The 15108-nt window shown below is 36.7% G+C and overlaps 1 protein-coding gene across 9 annotated transcripts in view; it reads right to left on the minus strand.

Moving 5' to 3' along the window:
* Positions 1–15108, minus strand: part of Ptbp3 (polypyrimidine tract binding protein 3) — a 297169-nt gene that overhangs the window by 44435 nt on the left and 237626 nt on the right. For 4 of the 9 annotated variants that reach the window (XM_051187888.1, XM_051187895.1, XM_051187885.1 and 1 more), the window contains 2 exons: positions 8082–8163; positions 877–1046 (listed from right to left, as the gene is read on the minus strand). The exons of 1 other annotated variant lie outside the window; for it this stretch is intronic. In XM_051187888.1, coding sequence (XP_051043845.1) covers positions 877–1046; positions 8082–8112 — 201 coding nt within the window. In that variant the 5' untranslated portion in view covers positions 8113–8163. The remainder of the gene's footprint in view (positions 1–876; positions 1047–8081; positions 8164–15108) is intronic. 4 more of the 9 variants (XM_051187891.1, XM_051187890.1, XM_051187886.1 and 1 more) reach the window with 2 other exon arrangements.

The following is a 15108-nucleotide window of genomic DNA, read 5'->3' on the forward strand; positions in this document are numbered from 1 at the left end:
AGCACTTAACTCTTTTGTTGTTACTGTTGTTTTGGTTTTGAGACAGGGTCTTTCAACATAGCCCTGAGTGTCCTGGAAGTCACTATGTATGTAGTCCAGGCTGACCTCTAACTCACAAAGACCCACCTGCCTCTGCCTCTCTAGTGCATAAAGGTATGTGTCTTTATGCCCAGCTGCTCCCAATTCTTGAATCTCACACAAAAGCCAATTAGTATGGAAATCTTTAACTGTTCATTGCTTGGACAAAGCATAATTAATAACTTTGCTATCTAGTAATTACAGGATATTTTTAAGAACCATCCTATTGTAGAAAACATTAAAATACAAAAGTAGGCTTAAGAAAATGACCTCAAGTCAGTAAATAAATACTCCTGTTTCTTGTGTTAATTTTTGTCTGTTGTCATACAAAGGGGGAAAAAATCTACTTAAGAACTAATTTGTAAGCCCGGCATTGATGGTGCATGCCTTTAATTCCAGCCTCAGGAGGCAGAGACAGGAGGATCTCTGTGAGTTCGAGTCCAGCCTAGTCTACAGAGCTAGTTCTAGGACAGGCTCCAAAGCAATACAGAAAAACCCCATCTTGAAAAACAACCCCCAACCCCCATAAAAGGAACAAAGAAAAAGAACTAATTTCTAGTGATGGGATAGTGAAGGATAGCTGAACAGCAGTATGGCACACAGCCCTGAGGTTCCAGATACATAGATGGCTAAACTTCAGAAGGGTCACTTGAGATTATGCATTTGACATCAACCAGAGCAATAAAGTCCCTGTCTCAAATCAACTAGTTAATCCTTAAATTCAAGAAAACAAAAATTATCTGAAATGCTAACACCCACAAAATAATCACTCAGTGTCAATCTTTAAATATTACATACCTGGCTTTTTCCTTTCAACATCAAAAGATTAGTTACTTTGCCAAATGGTAGACCTAATGATATGACCTCTGCTTCGGTGACATCACATGGAATTTTGCGAAGATGGAGAACACGGGAAGGCGAACAGGGAGGTCTATCTCCTTTAAATTTCTTGTTGTCATTCCCATTAGCTAAAAAACATAAGATTTTTTTTTTTAAATTATTGAAACTAACTTGGGTTGACATACTGCATTAACTGAATTGTCACACAACCTTCTAGTGTATCAGTTTTGAAATTCATGGAGCTACAGGGTTGATGAGAATGATTATGAGTGGAAAATAAAACCAACCACCTTTTGATGAGCCACTTTTACTTTTTCATGGCGGCCATTAATATTAATTGTCTGTTTTCTTAAGGAAAAGTATTCAGATAAATGAATTATATTGGTTCATGAAGTGTCATGTACACCACCTTCATGAAGTAAGCACTCAACACAAGTATACCTTTCCTATGTTTAGATACACAACACTTTAACAAATGTCTACAGTATTAAATACAGTGACAATGTGTACAGGTTTGCAGGCTGGGGCTATATCACATATACCGTATGTGAGTATGTAAACAAAGTATGTAGTAAATAAACTGCCTCGGTCTGTGTAAGCACACCCTAGGATGTTTACTTACTAATGACAAAAAAGGCAGAATGAATGCCAATTGCTAACTGAGGTATGACTATAACTCTATATTCAAATGTTCAGAACAATATTCAGAATGTCTCATATATATAAGTTTATTTTTATGGGTATGATTGTTTTTATAAATACATGTATGTACAATCTACACGCCTGGTGCCCAAGGAACCAGAAATGAGTACTGGAGTCCCTAGAACTGACATTATGGACAGTTTTAAGCTGCCGTGTGGAAAACTGAACCTGAGTCTTCAGCAACAGTACCAAGTGCTCTTAACAACTCAGCAATATCTCCAGCTCCACTAATAATTTGTTCAACTGTTAGGTAAAAATTAATTAAAACAATAAACTGCAGGAAAGATTATAATATAAATTTTGTGTCTGATACAACCAAGGAGAGCTGAATGAGTTACATGTAAAATTTTAGTTTATTTCTTAGGCACTATAGGTTTTAATCACTCTATCTTTATATTAGTTAAACTGTGTTCTTATGATAACCCTACTCAATAGTAATAGCAGACACTGGCTGAAATTCACATTTTCTAATACTTAATTAAGTACTTAAAACTACAGATGTGCTACCTATCTACAGTATACCATGTCCACCACAGTGCTGTTCTGTCCTGAAATTTCAGAATGGCTGTTGCAAAACTAAACTCATATCTTAGCACATAGCCAAATTTTATTTAACCTTACTAACTAGGATTGTCCTACCTATAACACTCACTCAGGTATATGTAGGTGAAATGCAAAAATATTTTTCTTCCAAGAATAGAATGAAACCAGGCAGTGGTGGCACACACCTTTAATCCCAGCACTTGGGAGGCAGAGGAAGGCAGATCTCTGTGAGTTCGAGACCAACTTGGTCTACAAGAGCTAGTTCCAGGACAGCCTCCAAAGCCACAGAGAAACCCTGTCTTTAAAAAAAAAAAAAAAAAAAAAAAAAAAAAAAAGACAGGCTAAAAAGAATTATTTAGAAGTTTTGTTATAATGATTTTAAATATTTTATCCCTTGTCTGTGGCATACAACCTGACCTAAAAATAGATGAAATAAACTGAACACTTACACAGGCAACTCTTGCTCCTAAATTTCCCACAAATCAGGAAGTGTCCTGGGCAGAACCAACAAACAGGCACTCACATATTTGCTGGTGAATTAACATAGTACATCAAGAAACATGGCCTGTCTCTCAAAAATCACTTATTTCTTTTATCTCCACTTAAATATCAATGTGCCTTTAGACTTACTTTCTTATGGATCCCCACCAATGTCCTTAGAATTTAGTATGAAAACCTAACCAAAAATCTGTCATGTCAATAACTCGCTCTAAGAACACTGACAGGCTGAGTGGTGGTGGCTCATGTCTTTAATCCCAGCACTTGGGAGGCAGAGGCAGGCAGATTTCCTGTGAGTTCAAGGCCAGCCTGGTCTACACAGCGAGAGCTAGGATAGTCTCCAAAGCTACATAAAGAAATCCTGTCTCAAAAAACCAAAAAGAAACAAACAGAACCAACCCTGACAGAGTTCCAAATAACTAAAATATCCTCTAGTTTCTTATTTTAAAACGTTTTCACTATAACTGACTATTCCATAAAAAAATCCAATAAAGGTTTAATTCTAAAGGCAATTTTTAACCACAAAAGTCTCAACAGTATTTATTGGGGGGGGGGGAGCTTACATATACAAATAATAAATGGTAGTTCTGCAGTAAGTTACCAGAATAAAACCACAAACACCTACTATTCAGACAGAAGCTGAGCAATGGCATACTATTGTTGCCTAGGGGCCTCAACACTAATGATCACCATGGCACTAACTGCTTGAGGAATCTCCCCCAAAGCATGGAGCTACTTAATATTCTAAACTGAATATTCTAAACATAATAAAGGAAAATTAAGAAGGTTGTTTCTTGGGCTTTAAAGATGGCTCAGAGGTGAAGAACACTTGTAGGTCTTGTAGAACACCTGGGTTTGATTCCCAGAATCCATATGGTGGCTCACAAGCACCCATAACTCCAGTTCCAGGGAATCCAATGCCCTATTCTAAGCAGCATGGGCATCAAGTGCACACATGGTGCACAAACATACATGTAAGCAAAACATTCACATATTTAAAAGTAAGTAAATCATAAACACAATTTAAAAAAGGGAGGTTGTCTCTTTGACAGAGGGATCCTAATGTTTGAAAAACGAAATGCTAGAAGTGATAAAGTTATTTGAACTCCTACTGCATTGCACTATCAATAATAGGCCTAATATGGCAAACTTTAACCAAGACACAAGCAGTTATAAACAAGCATTTTCAGGTAAGTAACTGTTCTGTATGATAAAAAATACATGGTCAATGTTAAAGAAAAGGAAAGGTAAAAAGAAAAAAAGGAAAGGAAATGGTACTTGGACAGCTGTTCAATCAGATGTCCTGTTCTGGACAGACTATTTGTTACCATACATACATACATACATACAATAATAGGGAAATTATAAAACCCAATCATCTTAACTTTCAATATCTTTTAAATACCTGGCATAATGTCTAGTACAAAGCAATCATTAAAAACAACTTTTCAACCTAGAAATTACATTGTTTCTACTGTTTGATATCAAATGATTCTAAGACAAGATTTATTAGATCATAAACAAAATATCACCACACTATGTCATTAGTCTACAAGACTTTGTAATAAAGATAATTTCAAGTATATAAATACAAAGATTATTTCACTCATTTGTTAATTATTCACTGGTACCTCCCTCTAAATAAGTGGGGTGGTAGTGGTAATTACAACTGTTATTTGCCTTGTTTTAAACTGTAAAAAAGGCTTTTTAAACCTTTTTTTAACTAAGCAAGGCTACGATTTAATAAAGATATTTCAATATATGTTTGCTAGGTTGTTCTGAACAAAGACATACCCCAGATCATGATTGTGGTTTCTCAAAGAGTCACAGAAAATAAGCTACATCCAAGTTCATCTATTATTTGATCTTTTGATATATTATCATACTTTGTTAGTTTCTTTTTGTTTTATTTCATACTTGTTACCAATGACTATAATTGTGCTTTATTTTTTATTCACTTATTTGTTTTTGTTTTTCAATACAGGATTTCTCTGTGTAGCCCTAGACAGCCTTGAACTCAAGAGATCTACCTGCCCGTCTCCTGAGTACTGGGATTAAAGGCTTGCATCACCACTCCTGGCCTAATTATGTTATTAATTTGTGATAAGGTCTCTCTCTCTTTTTTTTTTCTCTCTCTCTCTCATGAGATACTTTATAATTTCTTGACCTGTTCTCATATGCATGGATTAAGTCAGGCTGATCATGGGAATATTATTTCATGTTATGTTAATTCAAAATAGAGATGAGAGTGCTCTGATTCAAACCCAACTACAGACTTAGGAATATTTTTATTTTCTGAAATATGGGTAGGTGACAAGGTTTGACTTCTTAATTAGGAAACAGATTTTCTAATATTCTCACAGCTTTCTTAAATTGTATAATATTATCACTTCTTAGTCACCAGTCTATGAGGAGACACCATAACCAAGGCAACTCTTTATAAAATAATGCATCTAACTGAGGTCATTATCATCATGGCTGGAAGCAAGGTAGCACACATGATGCTGAGGTAGCTGAGAGCAACATCCTGATCCATTGGCTGAGAGAGAGGCTGACACTGAGCCTGGCATGGGCTTCCAAATCCCCACCCCTACCCCCAACCCTACCAGAGATATATTTCCTCCAACAAAGCCACACCTCTTAATCCTTCTCAAGTAGTACCACTCCCTGATGACTAAACATTAAAAATATATGAGCCTATGGAGGCATTATTCAAATCACCACAATCACCATCACTCCCCTAGTGAAGAGAAAAATTAAAGCTGGATTTAGTTATCAATCTTTTCCCTTTGGTCTTCCAGTTTCAAGGGGGAGAAGGAAATTGGATTTTTATTCTTATGTGCAAGTCTAGTAATAATCTGAGACTTCTGTTTTGAAAGTACAGGAAAACCAACCTCAGAAGGACCACTAAGACTCTCAATCACATACACAGTCAACCATGGATATACTGTGTTCATCTTTGTACATTTGCTAGAACACATAATATCAAGCAAAATATTTTTCTATAGCTTTTGCTTTGCACTGTAATAGTATTACTATTATCATAGCTCTATAAATAGACCACATAATCAGCAGCCAAGTCAAGAAGTAGAACACTGAACTGGAAAGACAGCTCAGAGGTTAAGACCTTTCCAGAGGACCTGAGTTCAGTTTCCAGCACCCACAGGAGGTGGCTGATGACCACCTACAACCCCAGTATGCTAAGATAGCCACAAAGAATGGCATTCACTCACACCAGAAAACACACAAGTGTTATATATACATGAGTCTTTTCTCCTTCGATTTACATTTATCTTCCAAATATACCATTAGCTTATTTCTCACAACATAGATATTTGTGAAGCTAATAGTATATATTTATAATAGCAATATACAAAATTATTAGTGACTTGAACTTTAGATTTTGTCTCCTGATAAAAATCTCAGATGGAAGGCAGAATTCCTCCAAGCAGAGGAGAAAACAAAAACAGTATACGGAGATACCCTGCAAGTCCCTTAAAACTCTTGTACTTTTTTAGTCAAAACCATTTCTAACCAAAAGGATGACTTTAAAAATAGCTATTTAATCTAAGTAACAATGGGCTGAAATAAAAATCAAGAATAAAAAGAAATAGTATCACAGTTTCTGCCATTAAGATTATACAACTATATTTAAAGGAACAGTATGATTTATGAAGTGTGAATTCTTTCATAATTATCAGAGGACCAGAGGGAGGGGGCACCTTAACAGAATGGAACCATGTTCAAGTTCTCAAACAGAAAACACTGCCCTATGTGTCACACTACAGAGTTCTTACCTCTACCAATGCTCAGACCAAAAGGGCAATCCTGTCCTCAGACTATATTTCCAGACTGCATCTGTCTCCACCAAACCTCAGACTGCACTGAGCTCCTGTGTCCTCCTACCTTATATTTCTCTCTAGTGCTGGGATTAAAGGTGTGGAACCCCAAGTACTGAGCTCTCCTTTGTATGAGCTCTGTTTCTCTTTTAGACTGGATCAATTTCATGTAACTCAGGGTGGCCTTGAATTAACAGAGATCTGTCTGTCTCTGTCTCCTGAGCACTGGGATTAATTAAAGGTGTGTGCCACCACTGCCTGGCCTCTATGGCTAACTAGTGTGGCTAGTTTTGCACTATGATCTTCAGGCAAGCTTTATATGTTAGATCATAAGCAAAATACCACCATGCCAACATATTATAGTACCAAATTTAATTAATAAGTTGAATAAAATCTGAGTCTGTTTTACAGATAAACCTTATAGAAAGCTACTGTTTTAGAACTAAGTTTCATAATTTAAAGCTCTTACAAAATATGTACCTACAAGAAGAAAGGTTTCTGTTTCACCATGTTTATTGATTTTGTGTACACACATATATGTACATGTGCAGACATGTTTGTATCATAGCAGACGAGGGGAAGTCAAGAGGACAACAGGACTTAGTTCTCTCTCTCCGTCATGTGAGATCTGGGGATGGAGCATAGATGTCACCAGGGCTTGGCAGGGCTTGACTTCCTGAGCACCTCAGCAGCCCAAAGTAGATGAGATTTGAAAAGAACATAAACAACATTTAAAGAGAATAACCGTAGGTCCCAAGTTGCCTGGGAAGTAACAACTTGGCTCCAATGCTCCTGTATCCTTATGAAACATTTTTTTAAAAAATCTTCATTTTAAATATATCTGTCTATAATATTAGCTGTACCAAAATAAGCCAGAATGGTGTTTGGTAGATTTAATTCTTTAGCCTCAGGTTTCTGCTATAGTCTCATCTACTCATTTAGGACAAAGGTAAATCTCAAAGTTAATCAATGACAGACTGACATCTTTACGAATTCAGGGACAGCATACAGAGCCTTTGATTTAAAAGCAGCAGATACAGTAGGATGTAAATAAGTAGGAATCATTAGCTTCTTCTAGCAGCTTTCAATCTTGTTGCCTATTACCTATACTCTCTCCCTCACATACACCCTTTCATGGGCAAGGGACACATAAAATATAACCTTATTCTGTTTAGTATCTTAGGATGGATCAATTCACAATTTTTCTTCACTAATTTCACATGCAGTTTTTCCTGTATGTGCCATAAAGAGACAGTCAGCCAATTCCTAATTAGCAGAGTTTTGTCATCTCCCCAGCTTCTTCTCTGGTGAGTCTAATGTAAGCTCAACTTTACAAAACTGGCTTCAGTCTCAACTCCTGTTTCATTCTGTTGGCCTGTTCATATTTACAAATTCCCTTTCCAATAAAAAATTTTTGGTAGGTTAAAACACAGTGAACCCATTCATAAATTTATTCAACAAATACTATCTTTTCTCCTTAACTGACACTTTCACTTCTCATTCATTAAAAATCACATAGATTTTTTACTGTAAACAGTGGAACATAAAAATATATGGGGTGGGGGAGGTTGCAAAACTTACCATACACACCTGAAGGAGTTGAATTGTTCATGGTAGAAGGTCCGTTAATGACACCAGGAGAAAGAAGCTCATCAGATCCCCGCTGAAAAGCAAAATTGGTGCTCACTTAATAAAGCAAGTTTTAAAGTAATGGTTTATATTTACTACTAAATTTACTAAAAGTTAGTATTATTTGTTTATTTAAATATAATGATATTTTAAAAGACAGTTGGAGCCAGGTAGTGGTGGTAGTCCCAGCACTCGGGAGGCAGAGGCAGGTAGATCTCAGTGAGTTCAAGGCCAGCCTGGACTACAGAGTGACTTCCAGGACAGGCTCCAAAGCTACAGAGAAACCCTGTCATGAAAAACGAACAAACAAAAAGATCGGCAGCTGTTCAGTAAAGTCATCCAAAAAAAGAAAGGGGGGGACATTGGGGGACTGGAAAAGAGGCTCCGTGGCTGGGAGCACTGGCTGCTCTTCCAGAGGTCCTGGGTTTAATTCCCAGCAACCACATGATGGCTCACATCCATGTATAATGAGATCTGGTGTCCTCTTCTGGTGTGCAAGTATATCCATACTGTATACATAATAAATAAACCTTTTTAAAATAGAATTTATATACATACTGGTCAAAATCTTATAATTATTGGTTTCTATACCATTAATCCTAAAAACTATCTTTGGCGAACACTATTTCTCCCACCCTACCCCACCCCTGCCTTTATTTTTTGTTTGTTTGTTTGTTTGTTTGTTTTTTCAAGACAGGGCTTCTCTGTATGGCCCTGGCTGGCCTCAAATTCAGAGATCTTCACCTACCTCTACCTCCGAGTGCTGAGATTAAAGGTGAACACGACTGGAGGTGTACACTATATCTTAAGCAAATATGTTTTCAAAATTTAACTATTAATGGTAAAAGAGAAATCTGTCTCCTGATGCTGCATATTGGCCATGCAAGATAAACACCCTACCAGCTACAGCCCCAGACTTGGTTTCTCTGGAAATTATATTATGTAGCCAAGGCTGGATGAATCTTTCTATCCTGAAGCCTCAACTTTGCAGACCGAACCACAGTATCTATCCTCTCAATGACAAAATGTATCAGACAATCCTTTTCATTACAATCCTAATATAGATCACCGAGGTTATAAAAGGATAATAAATATGGATTAAAAAGTCAAAGCCAGAATGGAGAGATGGCTCAGAGGTTAAGAGCACTGACTGCTCTTCCAGAGGTCCTGAGTCCAATTCCCAGCAACCATATGGTGGCTCACAACCATCTGTAATGGGATCTAGTGCCCTCTTCGGACATGCAGGCAGAATACTATTTTAAATAATAAATCTTTTTTTTTTAAAAAAAAAATCAAAACCAAATCTATTTCAAATGGATCAATTTATCCTGGTGATTTTTTGTTTTTCAAGAAAGGGTCTCTCTGTGTAGCTCTGACTGTCTTGGAACTCGCAGGCTGGCTTTGAACAAACCGAGATCGGTCTACCTCTGTCTTGAGAACTAGGATTAAAGGCATGCGCTACCACCACCCTTGGTAAATTTTTAAGAATAAGTTATTTTGGCTCATTGGGTTGTCGACAAAACTTAGTCTTCAAACAACCGTAAATTTTAGAATAATACTACCACAAATATTTTCATTTTTGAGTTACATGTGTGTATATAAATGTATGTCATGGGAGTAGAGGGTGGCCCAAGGAGGCCTGAAGGAGGAGTTGGATCCCCTGGAAACAGAGTTACAGGTGGTTGTGAACTGCCTAGTGTGGGTTCTGTTTTTCTACAAAAGCAGTTCTCCAGCCCTTACAACGAACATTTGGCATTTGCAGAAGGACTAATTTCAAAGTTTATCTGCATTACTACAAATATAATTATTTAAACAATTCTTGTTTTCAGCACCTAGAAATTACTATCCTCAGCTCTTTTATTTAAGTTTATCAGAGACACAATGGAATTAAATAACAAAGCAGCAGAATGAAAAAAATTTCAAGTCCTCACCCAAAAGACCAGGATAGTGCCCCCACTTAAAGCATAGGCTTTCCTAATTTCTGAAATAAAGATACTGTTTTGATAATAATAATCATTATTGTCTAATAATGAATGAACAAAATTTATACTTTGCTGTCTACCTGCAGATAAAGTTAAGGTTTTGAGTTTTAAATATAGTGGTAATCTAATGTATCCCACATGATATTTTGTTGTTTTTTGGTATTTTCTTTGTGTAGCCTTGGCTGTCCTTGAACTCGCTCTGTAGATAAAGCTGACCTCAAACTCATAAAGAACCACCTGCCTCTGCTTCCTGAAAGCTGGGATTAAAGGTATGTGCCACCACCACCCAGCTCCAACATGGTTTTTAAAAGAAGGATTTGGTAAAACGTATTTTGCTAAAAGATATATCTTCTACATACATGTGCCTTTAGTATTGATATGTTTCTTGTCAAAATAGAACTGGTTTGGTAAAAAGGTTCCTAAAACCCTGCCTTTGCTAAAAACCACTGACTTCTCACTTGGGCCCACAAGGTGAACTAAAAGAAAAATGAAGCCCTGGTAATTCTCCCTTCACTTTGCAACTACACTTCTTTTTTTCTGCACAGAGGCATGTTAATCACTACCTAGGAATAGGTAATACCTAACCTCTTGTTTCACACTTCAAGGCCGAAGGCACAAAGAGAAGAGTACCTGAGGCATCTTAGAAATGTCCTATCCAGTCCTGAGTCAGTGTCTCAAACCTGCAGTCACCATGAATTCCAGATACAACAGAACCTCACAGAACAGATCATGATCCAAATCACAGTACTGACTGACCATGAAGCAAGGCACCACTCTGAAGCATGGCTAATTGTCTGCGAAGCAACTTGTTCCTTACTGTAGTAAGAACTCCTGACCACCTTGCAGAACCAGAAGAGACGATAAACAAACCACAACTTCATCAACTTTACAAATGTCTTGCTCCATCCACCATCATGCTTCCTCTATCTAAACCTATATTAATACCACAAAGATGGACATGGGGACCCCTCTTTTTTGTTCTTTCTAATGCATGTTGATTACATTTCCTTTCTCTGTTCTTCACAATTACTCATTTCTTTCGCTCACATACTTGGGACAGGTGGCTGAGGCCAGCGTGTTGAGACTGCTCTAAAATTCTCATTATAGTGTGAGCAACCCTTTCACAAAATATTCTAAAAATGACTATGTTTAAATGTCAAGAAAAAAAATACTTTCATGTGGACTGCAAAATAAAATAATAAAGAGAAAAGTGATTAAAAAAAAAAAAAAAAACTCCTGAAGACAAAGGAATAACTTTGTAGTCTTGGGATAGGACATCATTTTCTTACACAGGAAACAAAAAAATAGCTGAGTATATGATCTCAAGAGGCTGTTGCAGGAGGACCACAAGTTCCAGGCCACCCAAAGGTGCACAGTGAAACTGTCTCAAACAAGTAAAAATACAGATACAGACTTTAAAATTAAGATTTATATTTAGAGTAAAAGAAAATATGATAATGGCACACACATACATGTATGTGAATAATCAACAAAAGATATACCTATAACCTTCAAAGAATAAAACACCATAAGCAAAAGAACAAAACACAAGAAACAAGAAATGGGGGGCTGGACAGATGGCCCAGAGGTGAAGAACACTGATAGTTCTTCCAGATCTTGAGTTCAACCCCCAGAAACCACATGGTAACTGACAAGCATCTATAAAGAGATTTGGTGCCCTCTTCTGACATGCAGACAGGCCATTGTATACATAATAAATAAATCTTAAGGGAGCAGCAGCACCTCACAGTAGACTGTGACCACTGGAGAGCACCTGTATTTTGTCCTTTGCTGTGAAAGAATTACCAACCCTCCATTCCTGGCCCTATGACTTGTGATGCCTGGAGTAGGAAAACTTCCTGCCTCGCTGACATTTGGTCTCTGGAGTATGAACATGACATATATTTAACCCAAGCACAGGCTAATCTTTCTTGACAAGCTTTTCTTGTTTCACTCTATAACAAGAACACAGAAGGAAGTCTTTAGCATCCCAATTTCCAGCACTGGAATAAGTAAAACTACCCACAGTGGAAATGAACAAGAAGTATTTTTCTAACATTATATGCAATCAACATTGGAAAATAAGTTTAATCTTTATTCAGGGACATGTAAGTTAAGACCCTAACAGAATACCACCATGTGAAGAAAGGTGACAAAATGGAGCATTGGTAAGGAAGAGCAACAAACTCTTAGAATTAAATGCAACTTTAACTGGGTGTGATTTAATAGGAATATACACTGGTACAGCTTTTTAACACTATTCAACCTACGAAAGTCACACATGAATATCTAAAGGATCCCTGTGTGCCTTATGTACACACTTAGACATAAGAGCAATATTCATGCAATGGTTATACAGGAGCAGTAAGGAGCTAGTGTCCCATAGAACAGGTTAATCTCAAAAATTAAGAGGTCAATCACAAAGAATACACTACTTTGTGTGATGTATATGTGTAAGGGAGTCGGTTCTCGATTCAAAAATCAACAAAAGTGTTCCATAGAAGGAAAAAACTGTATCATAGGTAAACAATTAACAGTATTGCCAAGGAGGTCTTAACAGGTAGAAAAATGAAGGCATCATGTGGCAGGTGTGGGAGGAAAGTTAGTACTGTACCAACAGTCTCCTTAGAAACACATGGTCAGTTTACATAAGTCTAGCAATTTCCTGTGGACTTGTTAGCGCTCTGACTAAGTCAACACATAAATCAGCTTCATTTGCCTCAAGCATCAATTACTGATGTTCCCTCCTACTGAAAACAATAAAATATACAGGAAAAACAAAGCAAAGGAATACTGTGATTAAGCAGTACAAATAAAATAAAATGTCCCATTATCAAATTTGGTGGGAACTGGTTTTATTTGCAATTCAAGTGAGAATATTAATGTGATTGAAAAATAATCTGTACAACTGAGAAAAGGCCACTGAAATAACATGTAAGATTTTGAAACTAACCCAAAATCTAAATTTCATATCATACCTAACATGCACATGGAATTCTAGGATATGGTATCATTTGTTTTATTCTCTATCAAAAAGAATTTTTTCTTTTTCTTTTTTCTTGACAGGGTTTCTCTGTATTGCTTTGGAGCCTGTCCTGAAACAGGAAAGACAGCAACTTCTGGGACAGCCAGAGCTACACAGAGAAACCCTGTTTCAAAATACCAAAATACAAGGGAGAAATAAGATTAAATATTTATTTTTAACTGATACATAGTAATTGTGTGTACATGTGAAGCAATTATATATATTTGTGGAACACAGTCTGATGTATACATCAGCTTATGTATACAATAATGGTCAGGATAACTTGACATCGTTTCCTTGAACATTCAAATTTCTTTAAAAAATACCAGTAACGTTTTAATAGGAATTACACTGAATCTTTAAAATACGGAGTACCATTACCATTTAGTAAAATTAATCCTTACCATCTATAAATACTCTTACTATGTCTTTTCATTTTTCTGTCTCAACGGTATTTTATAGGGATGGAGAAATGGGTCAGAAGCTAAGAGCACTGGTTGCTTTTCCACAGAACCTGGTTCAATTCCCAGTACTCACATAGCAGCTCACAACCTCCTGTAACTCCATTTCAAGGGGGATCTGATACCCTCACATGCTGGCAAAAAAAAAAAAAAAAAAAAAAAAAAAAAACTCCAATGTACATTAAAAAGAAATTTTAAAAGTATTTTGTAAGCCATTAACAACCTTATCTATAGTATCGTTGTAAATCAGTAATAACTTTAAAATTTGTTTTGTTTGGTGTGGTTTTTCCAGACAGGGCTTCTCTGTGCAACTTGGCTGCCCTGGATTCACTCTGTAGACCAGCTGGCTTCAAACTCAGCTCATCTGCCTTTGCCTCCAGAGTGCTATGACTAAAGGCAGGCACTATGTCCAGATCAACCTTAGTTAAATTTATTTATAGGTTTTAGGTGCCTTTAAAAAACCTCTTGATTTCTTCAGTAATTTTGTTGCTGGTATATATTGATGTTGAACTCTCCAACCTTACTTCAAATAATGTTGGTAGTCTGTAGGTTTTCTCCCATATAAAATCATGTCATCTGAAAACATTGTTAATTTGACTTCCTTCTTCCAATGTGGATGCCCCAGATTTGTTTCCCTCATCTTATAGCCCTGGGTATAATTTCTAATACTGTACATTGAATGGTGTTGGATAGCTGACATCCTTGTCTTGCAGCTAATTTTACTTTGTTTTTCAAGACAAGGTTTCTTTGTAGCCTTGGATATCCTAGAGCCAGCTCTGTAGACCAAAATGGCCTCGAACTCAGAGATTTGTAGTTGAACTTTTCTTTGGGCCAGCAACCAGCTCCCAAAGAAAGATACAGAGAATTATAAAATTATGAATGCTCATCTTAACTTAGGTTGTCCCATTAGCTCTTTTAATTTAATTTAACCTGTTTATATTCATCTATTTTTGCCTCAGGGCTTTCTACCTTTCTTTCATTCTGTATGTCCTACTTTCCTGCTTTTTCCATGTCTGTCTGTCTGGCCCCTGGGGTCTCCCTGGCATCTTGTCTCTTTTTCTCCTCCCCTAGCCTAAATCCCAGCTCGGTTTTACTCTCCGTCTGAAATTCCCTATACCTCCTCCCTCACTATTGGCTGTTCAGCTTTTTATTAGGCCAATGAAGTGCCTTACTTAGGCAGGCAAGGTAAAACAGCAAAACATAGTTATACAAATATTCCGCAACATAAACAATTGTAGCACATCTTTCATAATTAAATATTCTGCAGCAGAGATCCAGGAGATTCACCTGCCTTGGCTTCCTATGTGCTGAAATTAAAGACTTTGTGTAATCTTAGAAGCAACAATTTCTGCTTTGCTCCATCCAATGATACTGGCTATGTGGGGCTTTCATATACCAGTCATCCTTATTGTGGTAAGTTGCACTACTTTTCTTCCTAATGTTGAAAAAAAATTTTTTTTGTTTCTCTTTTTTACTTGATGTACATGCATTTTTATTATTTATTCATTCAT

The sequence above is a fragment of the Phodopus roborovskii genome, unplaced genomic scaffold (assembly GCF_943737965.1).
Source record: "Phodopus roborovskii unplaced genomic scaffold, PHOROB, whole genome shotgun sequence".
Taxonomy (NCBI): domain Eukaryota; kingdom Metazoa; phylum Chordata; class Mammalia; order Rodentia; family Cricetidae; genus Phodopus; species Phodopus roborovskii.